This window comes from Trichomycterus rosablanca, chromosome 11 (genome assembly GCF_030014385.1).
Source record: "Trichomycterus rosablanca isolate fTriRos1 chromosome 11, fTriRos1.hap1, whole genome shotgun sequence".
In the NCBI taxonomy this organism is placed as follows: domain Eukaryota; kingdom Metazoa; phylum Chordata; class Actinopteri; order Siluriformes; family Trichomycteridae; genus Trichomycterus; species Trichomycterus rosablanca.
In genome coordinates this window covers 16,113,108-16,132,430 of record NC_085998.1, presented here as the reverse complement: position 1 = coordinate 16,132,430, position 19,323 = coordinate 16,113,108, and the positions used below count along the sequence as shown (strand labels likewise).

The 19,323-nt window shown below is 42.2% G+C and overlaps 1 protein-coding gene across 1 annotated transcript; it reads left to right on the top strand.

The window, feature by feature from the left end:
* The first annotated feature begins 241 nt into the window (after positions 1 to 241).
* On the top strand, positions 242 to 18,778 carry cmc2 (C-x(9)-C motif containing 2). The gene is made up of 4 exons (XM_063004479.1): positions 242 to 326; positions 12,771 to 12,878; positions 14,518 to 14,589; positions 17,665 to 18,778. Exons 2-4 carry the CDS (start codon positions 12,798 to 12,800, stop codon positions 17,746 to 17,748), a joined length of 237 nt encoding a protein of 78 aa, XP_062860549.1. The 5' UTR covers positions 242 to 326; positions 12,771 to 12,797; the 3' UTR covers positions 17,749 to 18,778.
* Positions 18,779 to 19,323: the final 545 nt, after the last annotated feature.

Genomic DNA, 19,323 nt, shown 5'->3' with positions numbered 1-19,323 from the left:
AAAATGAAAAGTCAAAGTAAAAGTCAGTAAGCGTTTGTACGAAGTAAAAGTAATTAAACATGTTACTAAAATTTAACAAATGAGCAAATATGTTAATATATACTGAAATTTATACAAATGAAAAATAAAATCTGTGGAAAAAATATAGTTTGCATGTACGTTTTAGCGAGTTTGTTTTTGTAATGGTGCTGCCACCTGGCGGAGGACTGATAAACAGTCTTTGTCACGGTGGTGTGGGAACTGTTATCTCGTGGATATTAATTCTTTAATGTTTTTATTAAAACATCTTTTATTTAAAGAAAACTTATAAAACAAAAGGCTTTCAGGTTGGTTTTTTTAACATTATTTATTGAGCATTTGATTGCAGTTATTAAATAAACACATAAGACGGTTATTATGAAATAATCATGCCGCATGTAATGCTTTCATATTCAAGTCCTGTTTATGCTTCATAATAACCGAATGATGTTGCTGCACAAACAGGATTAAATAACTGTCAGTATAAGTGTTAATTATTTTAACCCAGTACTGTTAAATTAAACGAGGTTAACGACGTTAGATAAACCAAACTTTGCCCTTCAGAGTCTCCTCAACGTGAACAAACTTGATATATAGTTGAGGTCTAAAGTTTACATACACTAGTGAGAGACACAGGTGTTGTAGCAGCTTTGGGATTTATCTTAAAAATTAATGTTTTTTTTCCTCTCCTGTGACTTGACAATAATTTATTTGTCCAAAAAGAAACCTTTCAGTTAGCTGAATCTAGTTCTTGCATAGGTTTGTTGGGTGGTTTCCCGAACATTATTTGGAAATATGCATAAAGTAGACCTAATATTTGGTTATATGCCCATTTGCTTCTTTCACCAAAGTTAGATGTATTTGATACCCATCAATTGACCTCTGACACCACTTTCATTGGAGTTTTGGCAACTATATTTGACAAAATTGATACAGTCTACCCATATTTGTTAGATATCTTGCATAGCCTTGACGATAAGGAAGATAAGAAAGCCTTTTATTATCCCACAGGGAGACATTTGCAACGTTACAGCAGCTTTCAAGAATATAGAGATATAAGTCGCTCAGGTGGCGCAGCGGTAAAGTATGCTAGTGCACCAGAGTTGGGGTTTCGAATACATCGTATCGAATCTCAGCTCTGCCTTTCTGACTGGGCTGGGAAGCAGCATGAACAATGATTGGCTATTGTTCAGGGTTAGGGGTAAGAAAGTCGGATCATAGGTCCTCATAACTGGTGCGACTGCGGCCCCTGCTGGCTGACTGATGGTGCCTGCACAGGGCTGAGGAATAATGCTGATGGGGGTGTGGCCCTCCATACACAGTGCCCGTCGAGTGTATGAACTCGACTCGTGCAGATGAAAAATGCAGTCTGTACTGACTGTATGTGCCAGAGAGGGCGTATGTCAGTTGAGAGGCGTCCTCAGAGGCGTGAAGGGTCGAATCAGTATAGAGGACGCATTCAGGGTAATTGGACACGACTAGATTAGGGGAGGAAAATTGGGGGGGAAAAATTATATTGTTGTTTGTTTTTAAATAAACAAAAAAATAAAAAAAGAATATATAGATATAAAAGTGCTTATACATTTATAAAAATAGAAATGTAAAGATATATAAATAGATATTAAAAAATTACAAAGATAACAGTAAGATGCTGTAACTGGCTGCCACCGGAGCAGCGCCGGAAGTCTAGAAAAAGCATTATAAAACGGATAGTTCCGGTCCTAAAATCTGATTGGCTGAGCCGCGTTCGAAGCCGTTGTAAAATCCCCGATAAACGCACACCTAGGACCACCTCACATCATTCCATATTAATACGCCACTGATTAGAAAAAGTTAATGTTATTTTCGCCCTCATGTTGCCTAGCAACACTGTTAATCGAACTATTTTGCGTCGCGGAAGAATGCTTTATTGTAAGTTTATACACAATAAATACATTTATGAATTAAACATTGTTGTATTTATTATATTTTATGTTGACCGCCGTTTTATAAAAGCAATAAGCCACTCGAGACTGTGCATTACTGTTATGATTTTAGCACGGGGAAAGAAGTTTTAGGCACTCCTTGCTAAAATCACAGTAATGCACGGCCTCTCGTCTCTTATTGCTTTAGTACACTTCACATATTCTCAACAGGGTTGAGGTCATAAGGTTGGGTTGGTCATTTCACAAGCTTAATTTTAGCCCAACTTAATCCGTTTTAAAAGCAATTTTTACTTGTTTTGGGTCAGTGACTTGTTGGAACATTTAGTTGACATTTAACTTCCTGGCAGTTTCCCCTCGGCGTTGGGGTATATTTCAAATTTTAGACAGAATATTGGAATTAAATGTTCTTTTGGTGGAGTTACAGGGTTAACTACAAATCCAAATGACTTCCCCACCTTTTAGCCTTGGAGTCTGGCATGTTTTTGTCTTGGGTTAGCAAGAACTGTGGTGCAGTCAAGGGCACTGATACTTGTGATTAGCCAGAGGAATGTAAACAAGCCAGCTCTGCTGTTTTTAGCCTTTTCTCTAAATTGAGTTGTATCCAATTCACCTCCTTTATCTCCCTCAGCTGCTAGTCATATCTGCTGCATACTTTCTTGACTGAGAAGAGCTGTAGACTATGACATGCAAATTTGCCAGCTGCTTCTTTTCATATGCCAGAGATGGAGTCACATGGAGAGCAGTATCACATAAGATAGTTACACAGCAAAGAAGTACTTGTTCAAACATACTCTTCCTCAGTTACAGGCAATCAATTATGTTTGTGTGGTTGCCTGGCCAGTTAATATCATTGATGGGCTAGCTCTACAGAGTGCCCCGCCACCCGAGCTGTAACAATACTTGCTGTTTAATATTATGATACTTATTTTGATGGAATTGTTATAACCATTTTGTTTCACTGCATTTTTAACATGATTCCCTTATTTGCAATAGTGAAATGAATTCGGTGTTAACCAGTGCACCTTTATAAACAGGGTTATGCAGTAACAGAAGTACAGAATAACAAAAGTATTCATATACAGTGTATCACAAAAGTGAGTACACCCCTCACATTTCTGCAGATATTTAAGTATATCTTTTCATGGGACAACACTGACAAAATGACACTTTGACACAAGGAAAAGTAGTCTGTGTGCAGCTTATATAACAGTGTAAATTTATTCTTCCCTCAAAATAACTCAATATACAGCCATTAATGTCTAAACCACCGGCAACAAAAGTGAGTACACCCCTAAGAGACTACACCCCTAAATGTCCAAATTGAGCACTGCTTGTCATTTTCCCACCAAAATGTCATGTGACTCGTTAGTGTTACTAGGTCTCAGGTGTGCATAGGGAGCAGGTGTGTTCAATTTAGTAGTACAGCTCTCACACTCTCTCATACTGTTCACTGAAAGTTCCAACATGGCACCTCATGGCAAAGAACTCTCTGAGGATCTTAAAAGACGAATTGTTGCGCTACATGAAGATGGCCAAGGCTACAAGAAGATTGCCAACACCCTGAAACTGAGCTGCAGCACAGTGGCCAAGATCATCCAGCGTTTTAAAAGAGCAGGGTCCACTCAGAACAGACCTCGCGTTGGTCGTCCAAAGAAGCTGAGTGCACGTGCTCAGCGTCACATCCAACTGCTGTCTTTGAAAGATAGGCGCAGGAGTGCTGTCAGCATTGCTGCAGAGATTGAAAAGGTGGGGGGTCAGCCTGTCAGTGCTCAGACCATACGCCGCACACTACATCAAATTGGTCTGCATGGCTGTCACCCCAGAAGGAAGCCTCTTCTGAAGTCTCTACACAAGAAAGCCCGCAAACAGTTTGCTGAAGACATGTCAACAAAGGACATGGATTACTGGAACCATGTCCTATGGTCTGATGAGACCAAGATTAATTTGTTTGGTTCAGATGGTCTCAAGCATGTGTGGCGGCAATCAGGTGAGGAGTACAAAGATAAGTGTGTCATGCCTACAGTCAAGCATGGTGGTGGGAATGCCATGGTCTGGGGCTGCATGAGTGCAGCAGGTGTTGGGGAGTTACATTTCATTGAGGGACACATGAACTCCAATATGTACTGTGAAATACTGAAGCAGAGCATGATCCCCTCCCTCCGGAAACTGGGTCGCAGGGCAGTGTTCCAGCATGATAATGACCCCAAACACACCTCTAAGATGACCACTGCTTTATTGAAGAGGCTGAGGGTAAAGGTGATGGACTGGCCAAGCATGTCTCCAGACCTAAACCCAATAGAACATCTTTGGGGCATCCTCAAGCGGAAGGTGGAGGAGCGCAAAGTCTCGAATATCCGCCAGCTCCGTGATGTCGTCATGGAGGAGTGGAAAAGCATTCCAGTGGCAACCTGTGAAGCTCTGGTAAACTCCATGCCCAGGAGAGTTAAGGCAGTTCTGGGAAATAATGGTGGCCACACAAAATATTGACCCTTCAGGAACTTTCACTAAGGGGTGTACTCACTTTTGTTGCCGGTGGTTTAGACATTAATGGCTGTATATTGAGTTATTTTGAGGGAAGAATAAATTTACACTGTTATATAAGCTGCACACAGACTACTTTTCATTGTGTCAAAGTGTCATTTTGTCAGTGTTGTCCCATGAAAAGATATACTTAAATATCTGCAGAAATGTGAGGGGTGTACTTACTTTTGTGATACACTGTACATATTCAGAATTTAAAAATATTGTATTTGTATTTAGTCCTAAATTTAATTAAATGTAGTATTTAGACTAAAGTTACTTTAAAACATATTAGGTTTCTTGGACTTATTACGATACTTGAAAGCCTTTTTTCTGCACCTCCTTTGTGGTTGTCTTTTCATGATACTTGAAAGCCTTTTTTCTGCACCTCCTTTTGGTTGTCTGTTCGCGATACTTGAAAGCCTTTTTCTGCACCTCCTTTTGGTTGTCTGTTCGCGATATTTGAAAGCCTTTTTCTGCACGAGCGGTTTACCATACGAACATTTGGGGTTACGAACGATCTTTTTTAACTTAACGTACGAACAAATTTCGGATTACGAACCGAAATTCGCAAAACACGTGACGTCACGAACATGTTGACTCCAACCGTCTCTCTCTCTCTCTCTCTCTCTCTCTCTCTCTCTATATATATATATATATATACAGTCATGGCCAAAAGTGTTGGCACCCCTGAATTTTTTCCAGAAAATGAAGTATTCCTCCTAGAAAATTATTGCAATTACACGTTTTGTTATACACATGTTTATTTCCTTTGTGTGTATTGGAACAACACAAAAAAGCAGAGAACAAAAGGCAAATTTGACATAATTTCACACAAAACTCCAAAAATGGGCCGGACAAAATTATTGGCACCCTTTCAAAATTGTGGGTAAATAACTTTGTTTCAAGCATGTGATGCTCGTTTAAACTCACCTGTGGCAAGTAACAGGTGTGGGCAATATAAAAATCACACCTAAAACCAAATAAAAAGGAGAGAAGTTGACTCAGTCTTTGCATTGTGTGTCTGTGTGTGCCACACTAAGAATAGAGAACAGAAAGAGGAGAAGAGAACTGTCTGAGGACATGAGAACCAAAATTGTGGAAAAATATCAACAATCTCAAGGTTACAAGTCCATCCCCAGAGATCTTGATGTTTCTTTGTCCACAGTGCGCAACATAATCAAGAAGTTTACAACCCATGGCACTGTAGCTAATCTCCCTGGACGTGGACGGAAGAGAAAAATTGATGAAAGGTTGCAACGCAGGATAGTCTGGATGGTGGATAAGCAGCCCCAATCAAGTTCCAAAGAAATTCAAGCTGTCCTGCAGGCTCAGGGTGCATCAGTGTCAGTGCGAACTATCCGTCGACATTTGAATGAAATGAAACGCTATGGCAGGAGACCCAGGAGGACCCCACTGCTGACACTGAGACATAAAAAAGCTAGACTGCAGTTTGCCAAAATGTACGTGAGTAAGCCAAAATCCTTCTTGGAAAACGTCTTGTGGACAGATGAGACCAAGATAGAGCTTTTTGGTAAAGCACATCATTCTACTGTTTACCGAAAACGGAATGAGGCCTACAAAGAAAAGAACACAGTACCTACAGTCAAATATGGTGGAGGTTCAAAGATGTTTTGGGGTTGTTTTGCTGCCTCTGGCCCTGGGTGCCTTGACTGTGTGCAAGGCATCATGAAATCTGAAGATTACCAAAGGATTTTGGGTCGCAATGTAGGGCGCAGTGTCAGAAAGCTGGGTTTGTGTCCTAGGTCATGGGTCTTCCAGCAGGACAATGACCCCAAACATACTTCAAAAAGCACCCAGAAATGGATGGAAACAAAGCGCTGGAGAGTTCTGAAGTGGCCAGCAATGAGTCCAGATCTAAATCCCATTGAACACCTGTGGAGAGATCTTAAAATTGCTGTTGGGAGAAGGCACCCTTCAAATATGAGAGACCTGGAGCAGTTTGCAAAAGAACAGTGGTCCAGAATTCCAGTTGAGAGGTGTAAGAAGCTTGTTGATGGTTGTAGGAAGCGATTGATTTCAGTTATTTTTTCCAAAGCGTGTGCAACCAAATATTAAGTTGAGGGTGCCAATAATTTTGTCCGGCCCATTTTTGGAGTTTTGGAGTTGAAATTATGTCAAATTTGCCTTTTCTTCTCTGCTTTTTTGTGTTGTTCCAATACACACAAAGGAAATAAACATGTGTATAACAAAACGTGTAATTGCAATAATTTTCTGGGAGAAATACTTCATTTTCTGGAAAAATGTCAGGGGTGCCAACACTTTCGGCCATGACTGTATATATATACAGTGTATCACAAAAGTGAGTACACCCCTCACATTTCTGCAGATATTTAAGTATATCTTTTCATGGGACAACACTGACAAAATGACACTTTGACACAATGAAAAGTAGTCTGTGTGCAGCTTATATAACAGTGTAAATTTATTCTTCCCTCAAAATAACTCAATATACAGCCATTAATGTCTAAACCACCGGCAACAAAAGTGAGTACACCCCTAAGAGACTACACCCCTAAATGTCCAAATTGAGTACTGCTTGTCATTTTCCCTCCAAAATGTCATGTGATTTGTAAGTGTTACTAGGTCTCAGGTGTGCATAGGGAGCAAGTGTGTTCAATTTAGTAGTGAGAGCTTCACACTCTCTCATACTGGTCACTGAAAGTTCCAACATGGCACCTCATGGCAAAGAACTCTGTGAGGATCTTAAAAGACGAATTGTTGCGCTACATGAAGATGGCCAAGGCTACAAGAAGATTGCCAACACCCTGAAACTGAGCTGCAGCACAGTGGCCAAGATCATCCAGCGTTTTAAAAGAGCAGGGTCCACTCAGAACAGACCTCGCGTTGGTCGTCCAAAGAAGCTGAGTGCACGTGCTCAGCGTCACATCCAACTGCTGTCTTTGAAAGATAGGCGCAGGAGTGCTGTCAGCATTGCTGCAGAGATTGAAAAGGTGGGGGTTAGCCTGTCAGTGCTCAGACCATACGCCGCACACTACATCAAATTGGTCTGCATGGCTGTCACCCCAGAAGGAAGCCTCTTCTGAAGTCTCTACACAAGAAAGCCCACAAACAGTTTGCTGAAGACATGTCAACAAAGGACATGGATTACTGGAACCATGTCCTATGGTCTGATGAGACAAAGATTAATTTGTTTGGTTCAGATGGTCTCAAGCATGTGTGGCGGCAATCAGGTGAGGAGTACAAAGATAAGTGTGTCATGCCTACAGTCAAGCATGGTGGTGGGAATGCCATGGTCTGGGGCTGCATAAGTGCAGCAGGTGTTGGGGAGTTACATTTCATTGAGGGACACATGAACTCCAATATGTACTGTGAAATACTGAAGCAGAGCATGATCCCCTCCCTCCGGAAACTGGGTCGCAGGGCAGTGTTCCAGCATGATAATGACCCCAAACACACCTCTAAGACGACCACTGCTTTATTGAAGAGGCTGAGGGTAAAGGTGATGGACTGGCCAAGCATGTCTCCAGACCTAAACCCAATAGAACATTTTTGGGGCATCCTCAAGCGGAAGGTGGAGGAGCGCAAAGTCTCGAATATCCGCCAGCTCTGTGATGTCGTCATGGAGGAGTGGAAAAGCATTCCAGTGGCAACCTGTGAAGCTCTGGTAAACTCCATGCCCAGGAGAGTTAAGGCAGTTATGGGAAATAATGGTGGCCACACAAAATATTGACACTTCAGGAACTTTCACTAAGGGGTGTACTCACTTTTGTTGCCGGTGGTTTAGACATTAATGGCTGTATATTGAGTTATTTTGAGGGAAGAATAAATTTACACTGTTATATAAGCTGCACACAGACTACTTTTCATTGTGTCAAAGTGTCATTTTGTCAGTGTTGTCCCATGAAAAGATATACTTAAATATCTGCAGAAATGTGAGGGGTGTACTCACTTTTGTGATACACTGTATATATATATATATATATATATATACAGGGGTTGGACAAAATAACTGAAACACCTGTCATTTTAGTGTGGGAGGTTTCATGGCTAAATTGGACCAGTCTGGTGGCCAATCTTCATTAATTGCACATTGCACCAGTAAGAGCAGAGTGTGAAGGTTCAATTAGCAGGGTAAGAGCACAGTTTTGCTCAAAATATTGCAATGCACACAACATTATGGGTGACATACCAGAGTTCAAAAGAGGACAAATTGTTGGTGCACGTCTTGCTGGCGCATCTGTGACCAAGACAGCAAGTCTTTGTGATGTATCAAGAGCCACGGTATCCAGGGTAATGTCAGCATACCACCAAGAAGGACAAACCACATCCAACAGGATTAACTGTGGACGCAAGAGGAAGCTGTCTGAAAGGGATGTTCGGGTGCTAACCCGGATTGTATCCAAAAAACATAAAACCACGGCTGCCCAAATCACGGCAGAATTAAATGTGCACCTCAACTCTCCTGTTTCCACCAGAACTGTCCGTCGGGAGCTCCACAGGGTCAATATACACGGCCGGGCTGCTATAGCCAAACCTTTGGTCACTGGTGCCAATGCCAAACGTCGGTTTCAATGGTGCAAGGAGCGCAAATCTTGGGCTGTGGACAATGTGAAACATGTATTGTTCTCTGATGAGTCCACCTTTACTGTTTTCCCCACATCCGGGAGAGTTACGGTGTGGAGAAGCCCCAAAGAAGCGTACCACCCAGACTGTTGCATGCCCAGAGTGAAGCATGGGGGTGGATCAGTGATGGTTTGGGCTGCCATATCATGGCATTCCCTTGGCCCAATACTTGTGCTAGATGGGCGCGTCACTGCCAAGGACTACCGAACCATTCTGGAGGACCATGTGCATCCAATGGCGGTGCCGTGTATCAGGATGACAATGCACCAATACACACAGCAAGACTGGTGAAAGATTGGTTTGATGAACATGAAAGTGAAGTTGAACATCTCCCATGGCCTGCACAGTCACCAGATCTAAATATTATTGAGCCACTTTGGGGTGTTTTGGAGAAGCGAGTCAGGAAACGTTTTCCTCCACCAGCATCACGTAGTGACCTGGCCACTATCCTGCAAGAAGAATGGCTTAAAATCCCTCTGACCACTGTGCAGGACTTCGTCATTTCCAAGACGAATTGACGCTGTATTGGCCGCAAAAGGAGGCCCTACACCATACTAATAAATGATTGTGGTCTAAAACCAGGTGTTTCAGTTATTTTGTCCAACCCCTGTATATATACAGTGTATCACAAAAGTGAGTACACCCCTCACATTTCTGCAGATATTTAAGTATATCTTTTCATGGGACAACACTGACAAAATGACACTTTGACACAATGAAAAGTAGTCTGTGTGCAGCTTATATAACAGTGTACATTTATTCTTCCCTCAAAATAACTCAATATACAGCCATTAATGTCTAAACCACCGGCAACAAAAGTGAGTACACCCCTTAGTGAAAGTTCCTGAAGTGTCAATATTTTGTGTGGCCACCATTATTTCCCAGAACTGCCTTAACTCTCCTGGGCATGGAGTTTACCAGAGCTTCACAGGTTGCCACTGGAATGCTTTTCCACTCCTCCATGACGACATCACGGAGCTGGCGGATATTCGAGACTTTGCGCTCCTCCACCTTCCGCTTGAGGATGCCCCAAAGATGTTCTATTGGGTTTAGGTCTGGAGACATGCTTGGCCAGTCCATCACCTTTACCCTCAGCCTCTTCAATAAAGCAGTGGTCGTCTTAGAGGTGTGTTTGGGGTCATTATCATGCTGGAACACTGCCCTGCGACCCAGTTTCCGGAGGGAGGGGATCATGCTCTGCTTCAGTATTTCACAGTACATATTGGAGTTCATGTGTCCCTCAATGAAATGTAACTCCCCAACACCTGCTGCACTCATGCAGCCCCAGACCATGGCATTCCCACCACCATGCTTGACTGTAGGCATGACACACTTATCTTTGTACTCCTCACCTGATTGCCGCCACACATGCTTGAGACCATCTGAACCAAACAAATTAATCTTGGTCTCATCAGACCATAGGACATGGTTCCAGTAATCCATGTCCTTTGTTGACATGTCTTCAGCAAACTGTTTGCAGGCTTTCTTGTGTAGAGACTTCAGAAGAGGCTTCCTTCTGGGGTGACAGCCATGCAGACCAATTTGATGTAGTGTGCGGCGTATGGTCTGAGCACTGACAGGCTGACCCCCCACCTTTTCAATCTCTGCAGCAATGCTTACAGCACTCCTGCGCCTATCTTTCAAAGACAGCAGTTGGATGTGATGCTGAGCACGTGCACTCAGCTTCTTTGGACGACCAACGCGAGGTCTGTTCTGAGTGGACCCTGCTCTTTTAAAACGCTGGATGATCTTGGCCACTGTGCTGCAGCTCAGTTTCAGGGTGTTGGCAATCTTCTTGTAGCCTTGGCCATCTTCATGTAGCGCAACAATTCGTCTTTTAAGATCCTCAGAGAGTTCTTTGCCATGAGGTGCCATGTTGGAACTTTCAGTGACCAGTATGAGAGAGTGTGAGAGCTGTACTACTAAATTGAACACACCTGCTCCCTATGCACACCTGAGACCTAGTAACACTAACAAATCACATGACATTTTGGAGGGAAAATGACAAGCAGTGCTCAATTTGGACATTTAGGGGTGTAGTCTCTTAGGGGTGTACTCACTTTTGTTGCCGGTGGTTTAGACATTAATGGCTGTATATTGAGTTATTTTGAGGGAAGAATAAATTTACACTGTTATATAAGCTGCACACAGACTACTTTTCATTGTGTCAAAGTGTCATTTTGTCAGTGTTGTCCCATGAAAAGATATACTTAAATATCTGCAGAAATGTGAGGGGTGTACTCACTTTTGTGATACACTGTATATATATATATATATACATATATATATATTTATATTTATATATATATATATACGTATATATACACAGTGAGCGAACATTCGGACAGCGGACAGTGTTTTTCCAGTGTTTTCTTTATATTTTGTAAAATTCAATAATAAAATGTCCCCAGAGAAGGTGCAGAGAAAGCGTTTTTTTGTTGTTGTATAATTACTCCTGCCAGTAGATGTCACTGTGTATCAGACAGAGGGGACATTGAGTAAGAGAAAAGAAGGAAGTTCATCTTTCATGAAATTACACCTACAAAATACAACACTATTGAAATAAAGAAGGAAAGAATAGAGAAATATGAGCGTTATTGTTTCTGGTAGATACAAAGTATTATGGTGTATGGTACAGCACACGTACTGTACTGAAATGTGATGTGTGTTTATGTACAGTACTACTGTGTATTGTTTATTATTGTTTATTACAGGAATGGCTATTCTATAGTTTAAGATTTAAGGGAAAATGTACTTGTATTTATAACAAAAAAGAGCATTTAAGACATTAGAAGGGTTAGGTAAGGGGTGGTTTGGGAGGTCTGGCACGGATTCATTCTATTTACATGATTTCTTATGGGAAAAATAAGAAATTTTTCTGCACCTCCTTTTTGGTTGCCTTCATCATTGCATTATGTCACACAAAATAATTTCAGAATGTTAAACAAAATGTGGTATTACAAAAGTGAACTACGGCAAAAACACCTAAGCTTCAGCTCATGATCAAACCGTACATTATTCTGACAAATCTTGTAGAAATCCTTTCTAGAAAAGCAGAGGGGAATTTTGGTGTATAGGATTGGCTACAGTTTTATGGTTTTGTGTTCACATACTTTTGGTATGTATAGTGTATATATTTTATTTGGGCTAGGGACGGCAAGGTGGCTCAGTGGGTAGCACTGTCGCCTCACAGCAAGAAGGTCCTGGGTTCGATCCCCAGATGGAGCGGTCCAAGTCCTTTCTGTGTGGAGTTTGCATGTTCTCCCCGTGTCTGCGTGGGTTTCCTCCGGGAGCTCCGGTTTCTTCTTACAGTCTAAGGGCATGCAACTGAGGTGAATTGGAGATTGTCTATAACTGAGTTTGACATTAAACTTGTGAACTGATGAATCTTGAGTAACCAGAATCTACCTGTCCCTGTCATGAATGTAACCAAAGTGTGTAAAACATGATGTTAAAATCCTAATAAATAAATATTTGGGCTATTTATGGCCAAAAGGGAAAAAAATGTACAATCTAAGAGACCTTATCTTATGTGGACCATTATTGATCCTATATTCTATTGATAATTATTTTTTCATTGCTGCACTCATGTGCTGACTGAATCTGCTGAAGTGTTGGGGTTAGTGAAAATAAAAAGCTGTAATGATAAAAACACTATATGTATCCTAAATGTGATGTGATGTTTATGTACATTTACAGGTTGAGGGAGTGCTGCTAGAACTCAGGATGCATCCAGATCTCTCGTCACATTTACACACTGATGAATGCAATGAACTGATTACACTACTGAAACAGTGCCACAAGGAGGTAAGAGCCACCCCACCAGACCATCCTCTGTTAATCTGTATTGCAAGTTACCACGTCTTTGGTATGCACTTTGAATTTGTCAGATCAGATACCATCTCATGCAGTAAATAGGGTTGCCAGCCTTCCTACACTGGTTAAGAGACTTAGTCATGTTTTGCTATTTTTAGTAGTTATAGAACTGTATATTGTGTAATGGCATATAATTTGGAAAAAAATGGCATTATCTACCACCAAAGTGGGCGGCACAGTGGCTCAGTGGGTAGCACTGTCACCTCACAGCTAGAAGGTCCTGGGTTTTATCCCCAGGTTCAGCGGTCCAGGTCCTTTTTCCGTGGAGTTTGCATGTTCTCCCTGTGTCTGCATGGCAGTGGCGGAGCCAGACAATTTTCATATGGGTGGCCAGACTGAGACCATTGCTCATACAGGGGTGGCACAGAAACTGATACCTTTTTTTATGTGGTCACTCACTCATTTACCTACACAGGCAGGAAGTGCCATGTAGAATTACATCACGAAGAATAATAAGCTTTTTATTCTCTTCATTTTCTCTGACAAGTGAAAAACCAAAATATAGCCTGTAACCTGAACATTATGAGGAAGAATTTCAAAGATATTCCTTTGCAATACTTTGTCATTTGGCTGTGTGTAATGTCACTTGTGTGTACTGATGAGACTCATTTGAACCCCAGAACATGCTAGTGTGAATGCATGGAAAACAAATTTTAATTTTCTTTGAACAATATGACACAGACTGACCAACACTATTAAGCCAAATCAGCATTGAAAATAGACTTTACTTTTAATAGCCTTCTACAATGCTGGGGCTTCTTAAAACGGAATATATTCTTTTAAATAGAAGTGTTATTTAACTGCTATTAAATTGTTTTCCAACAAAATCCGCCCAATTAGGCGGATAACCGCCCAATCTGGCAACACTGGAACGCGCAGGGCCAGCTGGCGCCTTTACTCGTAGCTCGCCACAAATACTACTAAATAGTAATAGTAGTACTAGTAGTACTAAGTAGTACTTCTTCTGTAATTGTGTTGGTGGTTGACATCTATGTCGAGTGTATTACTGCACTGTTTTGGTGGAGAACTACTTCTTTGAGGTGCGCTGTTGAATTGCGTCCCTGTGAGAACACCTGCGTGCAGAAATGCTTCCGCAAAAAAAGTTGCCGGCAAAGCGGTGATGGGGGGGCCGGAGGGGTGGCCGAAGATTCATTGGCCACCACTGGCCACCCCCTGGCTCCGCCCCTGCTGCATGGGTTTCCTCCGGGTGCTCGGTTTCCTCCCACAGTCCAAAGACATGCAAGTGAGGTGAATTGAAGATACAGAATTGGAGATACAGAATTGTCTATGGCTCGGACCGCCCCACCTGGGGATTGCACCCAGGACCTTCTTGCTGTGACGGTGACAGTGCTACCCACTGAGCCATTATGCCGCCACATTTCCGAAATCAAAATTAAAAAAGTGAGCTGGAATACTTTAGTGGAAATAGCATAAGCAGCACACTAGTGTGACTGTAAATACCCGAAGTAGCAGAGATCAGATGCCAAAAATGTTTTTGAAGGCAGCCTAATGCTGAAATAAGATGCAGTGTGTTACATTTTGTAATTTATATCTTGAATTTCATCTTCAGCACAACGTTATGAAGTTCTTCGGAACGTGCAACACCGTGGATCGATTAATGAGGGAGTGTCTAAACAGAGAGGTAAGTTGAGGTTTATCAACACTGAGGTGTAGAAAGCACAGTGCAAACAGTGATTAGATTTGTCAACAATCAGTGCTAGATGAAGCCGATGTGATTGGTTAATTTATTAAAGCTGTAGCTAATCGTACAAACTGTACTCTTGACCACTTACTACTGCTCTAAGCGTTATTACAATATGTGATAATCTCATTTAACAGTTGTGCACGGGGGCACAGTCATGCTGGAACAGTAAACAGCCTTCCCTAAACTGTTGTCATAGAGTTCCAAGCATAATGTTTTTAATCTGATTGAATTTACACTTTTTATGTCTGTTAGCAGTGGGTCAAGCTAAGTTCTTCCTGAATTTATTAATTGAGATGTACAGTGTATCACAAAAGTGAGTACACCCCTCACATTTCTGCAAATATTTCATTATATCTTTTCATGGGACAACACTATAGAAATGAAACTTGGATATAACTTAGAGTAGTCAGTGTACAGCTTGTATAGCAGTGTAGATTTACTGTCTTCTGAAAATAACTCAACACACAGCCATTAATGTCTAAATAGCTGGCAACATAAGTGAGTACACCCCACAGTGAACATGTCCAAATTGTGCCCAAATGTGTCGTTGTCCCTCCCTGGTGTCATGTGTCAAGGTCCCAGATGTAAATGGGGAGCAGGGCTGTTAAATTTGGTGTTTTGGGTACAATTCTCTCATACTGGCCACTGGATATTCAACATGGCACCTCATGGCAAAGAACTCTCTGAGGATGTGAGAAATAGAATTGTTGCTCTCCACAAAGATGGCCTGGGCTATAAGAAGATTGCTAACACCCTGAAACTGAGCTACAGCATGGTGGCCAAGGTCATACAGCGGTTTTCCAGGACAGGTTCCACTCGGAACAGGCTTCGCCAGGGTCGACCAAAGAAGTTGAGTCCACGTGTTCGGCGTCATATCCAGAGGTTGGCTTTAAAAAATAGACACATGAGTGCTGCCAGCATTGCTGCAGAGGTTGAAGACGTGGGAGGTCAGCCTGTCAGTGCTCAGACCATACGCTGCACACTGCATCAACTCGGTCTGCATGGTCGTCATCCCAGAAGGAAGCTGACGCACAAGAAAGCCCGCAAACAGTTTGCTGAAGACAAGCAGTCCAAGAACATGGATTACTGGAATGCCCTGTGGTCTGACGAGACCAAGATAAACTTGTTTGGCTCAGATGGTGTCCAGCATGTGTGGCGGCGCCCTGGTGAGAAGTACCAAGACAACTGTATCTTGCCTACAGTCAAGCATGGTGGTGGTAGCATCATGGTCTTGGGCTGCATGAGTGTTGCTGGCACTGGGGAGCTGCAGTTCATTGAGGGAAACATGAATTCCAACATGTACTGTGACATTCTGAAACAGAGCATGATCCCCTCCCTTCGAAAACTGGGCCTCATGGCAGTTTTCCAACAGGATAACGACCCCAAACACAACCTCCAAGATGACAACTGCCTTGCTGAGGAAGCTGAAGGTAAAGGTGATGGACTAAACCCAATTGACCTGTGGCGCATCCTCAAGTGGAAGGTGGAGGAGTTCAAGGTGTCTAACATCCACCAGCTCCGTGATGTCATCATGGAGGAGTGGAAAAGGATTCCAGTAGCAACCTGTGCAGCTCTGGTGAATTCCATGCCCAGGAGGGTTAAGGCAGTGCTGGATAATAATGGTGGTCACACAAAATATTGACACTTTGGGCACAATTTGGACATGTTCACTGTGGGGTGTACTCACTTATGTTGCCAGCTATTTAGACATTAATGGCTGTGTGTTGAGTTATTTTCAGAAGACAGTAAATCTACACTGCTATACAAGTTGTACACTGACTACTCTAAGTTATATCCAAGTATCATGTCTATAGTGTTGTCCCATGAAAATATATAATGAAATATTTGCAGAAATGTGAGGGGTGTACTCACTTTTGTGATACACTGTATGTCCAAATACTTTTGATATATCATGTAGTGCAGGGTTTTTTCTTCTGCTGCTGGGGGATTCCTGATAGCAGTCGAGGTGGGTATATTGCTGCTCACGCCTCCTCTGACCTGCGTGCAGCCCTTAGCGGAACCCTTTTCCACCCATGCATTCTTACACAGCGTTTGAAGGCCCCACCCACATAGTCCGGTCATCCCTCCCTGCAGGCACTGCCAATTATACCCGCTAGATGGCACCCAGCCGACCAGTGGCAAAACCGAGTTTCAAACCGAGAGTTCAGAATCTTGGGGCGCTGGTGTGCTAGCGGAATATCCTGCTGCACCACCTGGGCGCCCCGTAGTGCAGGGTTTAAAAAAAAATTTCAAGGGCGCTCGGGTGGCACAGCGGTGAACAACGATTGGCTGTTGTTCATACAGGGTGGGAGCCAGATGAAACCTCATAACTATTGCAATTACCACCTCTGCTGGCTGATTGATGCCGCCTGCACAGAGTTGAGGAATAATGCGTTGATCAGGATGTGACGCTCCGTACACAAAGCTGAGCCGCATATGAACTCGCCTTGTGCAGGTGAAAAGACACCTGTCGAAGGGGGCATGTGTCAGTCTGGGCTCTCCTCAATCAGGGCAGGCATCAGTGGAGAGGAAGCATAATGCAACTGGGTAATTGGACACGACTAGATTGGGAGGAAAAATGGGAAAAATGCAAAAAAATCCCAACTTTTTTTCAGGGGACCCACATTTTGTCCATGATTTTTACCGCGACCCAGGCAACACAAGCAATGCATCAAAACGAAACACAAAATATACTTATTTAATAAAATGGGGGCAATCTGGTCCCACTGTGGTTTACAAGATGTTACATAAATCCTCCAAAAGGGGTGTTTGTGTACAAGTTCATTTTGTGTTTATGTTCTTGTTCAAATGTGTTTTTTTTATTTTTTTCTCTGCGACCCTGTATCTGAGTTCTATTTGTCAGATATCTTGTGTAGCTGTAAAATGCTTTTAATCCTCATGCTAGTGTAATGTACACCCTCAGCTGTGCTTGTATTTGTGACTTTGTAACTTTCCTGCAGTGTTTGTGTTTTTTTTTTTAACACCTCTGTACATCTTTGTTAATATTTGCAGTATGAAGCAAAGCGAGAGCGCAGCAAAGCTCATGCGCAAGAGATGAGACAACGACTGAAGGAAGGATCCAAAGTTCAGCCCTAAACTACATATTTTAACCCTCCTGTTATGTTTACGGGTCAAATTGTTTCAAATCTAAAAAGATATAGTTAAAAGTATTTTTTGGTATGAAACTTCATTGATTTCACTTATTAAGTCAAGCAGAAGGAGTTAATAATGACATATAAACAATAATTATTGGGATGTTTGGTTTCTTTTGGATAATTAAACAAGTGGGGCAAATTGACGAGAAACGAACTTAACAGGAGGGTTAAATTTAGGAAAACCCATTCAGAAGAAATCCACATTTATGGGCATCTGATATGCAGCGATGATTTGATGGATGTATTTATAATGGACTTTTAATTAAGTTATGTAGTTATGGTTAAATAGGAATAAATTAACAGATCAGTGTCACGTTAAAGGGTTGGGCGCCGTTCACATGGACATGGGCATTACTGGCAAACTTTCATCATAAACCACATCCAATGTCGCAGTGGGTTCAGTGTCCCCAGAATCACTAGGTGCAATGCAGTAACACACCCTGTACAGCACACCAATCCACCGTGGGGCGTCGGCTATCCCCCAGCCATCATATCTGCATGTAGATGCCCGACTGGCCAATAGCACACTGGGGATTCGAACCCTGGATCGCGAGCTCCCACTGCATGACTAACGTCATATATATTTAGAACAGTCTGATGTAAATTGGAACACAGTCATAACCAGTGGATGTTGATGGCTGCAATTAGCTCCCCCATTATGTACATTAGTAACCTGAATGACTCGATCTCTGGCTCTGATTAGCTGGTTGCATTATTTTTACAGGATGACTGAGCATCATTTTGAAGCAAGCGTATGATACTTTAGTGCATTATTTTCATTACATCATTGTGTTTTTAATGGATGCCAAAGACGTCCATGTGAACGCAGCCTCATTTTGGTTGCACATAGCTTGGGTGTTAAATATAACCCCCAAACTATTTTTTGTAAAAGGGCCAGATAGGCCTGTCACGATTAGGAACTTGTAGTATTCTGTACACATAACTGTGAATAAATTAACTTTATTCATTTATTTGTTTGTATTTGATCTTATTCTGCACTAATACATACACATTTAAGATACACTGTATTGCCAAAAGTATTCGCTCGTCTGCATTCACATGCATATGAACTTGAGTGACATCCCATTCCTAATCCATAGGGTTTAATATGATGTCGGCCCACCCTTGTCCAAAATCTCTTGGTATGCTGAAGCATTAAGAGTTCCTTACACTGGAACTAAGGGTCCGAGCCCAACTCCTGAAAAACAACCCCACACCATAATCCCACCTCCACCAAACTTTACACTCTACGCTCTGTTCTTGAGCTAACCTGAAGGCCCCATGAAATTTGGAGGTCTGTAGCAATTAACTCAGAAAGTTGGCGAACTATGCGTCTCAGCATCCGCTGACCCCGATCTGTTATTTTACGTGGCCTAACACTTTGTAGCTGAGTTGCTGTCGTTCCCAATTGCTTCCACTTTGTTATAATACCACTGACAGTTGACTGGAATATTTAGTAGCGAGGAAAGTTCATGACTGGACTTGTTGCACAGGTGGCACTCTATCCTATATAGCA

What these genes read in the sequence shown, in the direction of transcription:
- cmc2 (XM_063004479.1), top strand. Translation starts at nt 12,798, where the DNA reads ATGCATCCAGATCTCTCGTCACATTTACACACTGATGAATGCAATGAA. An exon ending in TGAAACAGTGCCACAAGGAG is followed by an intron (nt 12,879 to 14,517) that starts GTAAGAGCCACC and finishes TTTCATCTTCAG; the next exon opens with CACAACGTTATGAAGTTCTT. An exon ending in GGGAGTGTCTAAACAGAGAG is followed by an intron (nt 14,590 to 17,664) that starts GTAAGTTGAGGT and finishes TAATATTTGCAG; the next exon opens with TATGAAGCAAAGCGAGAGCG.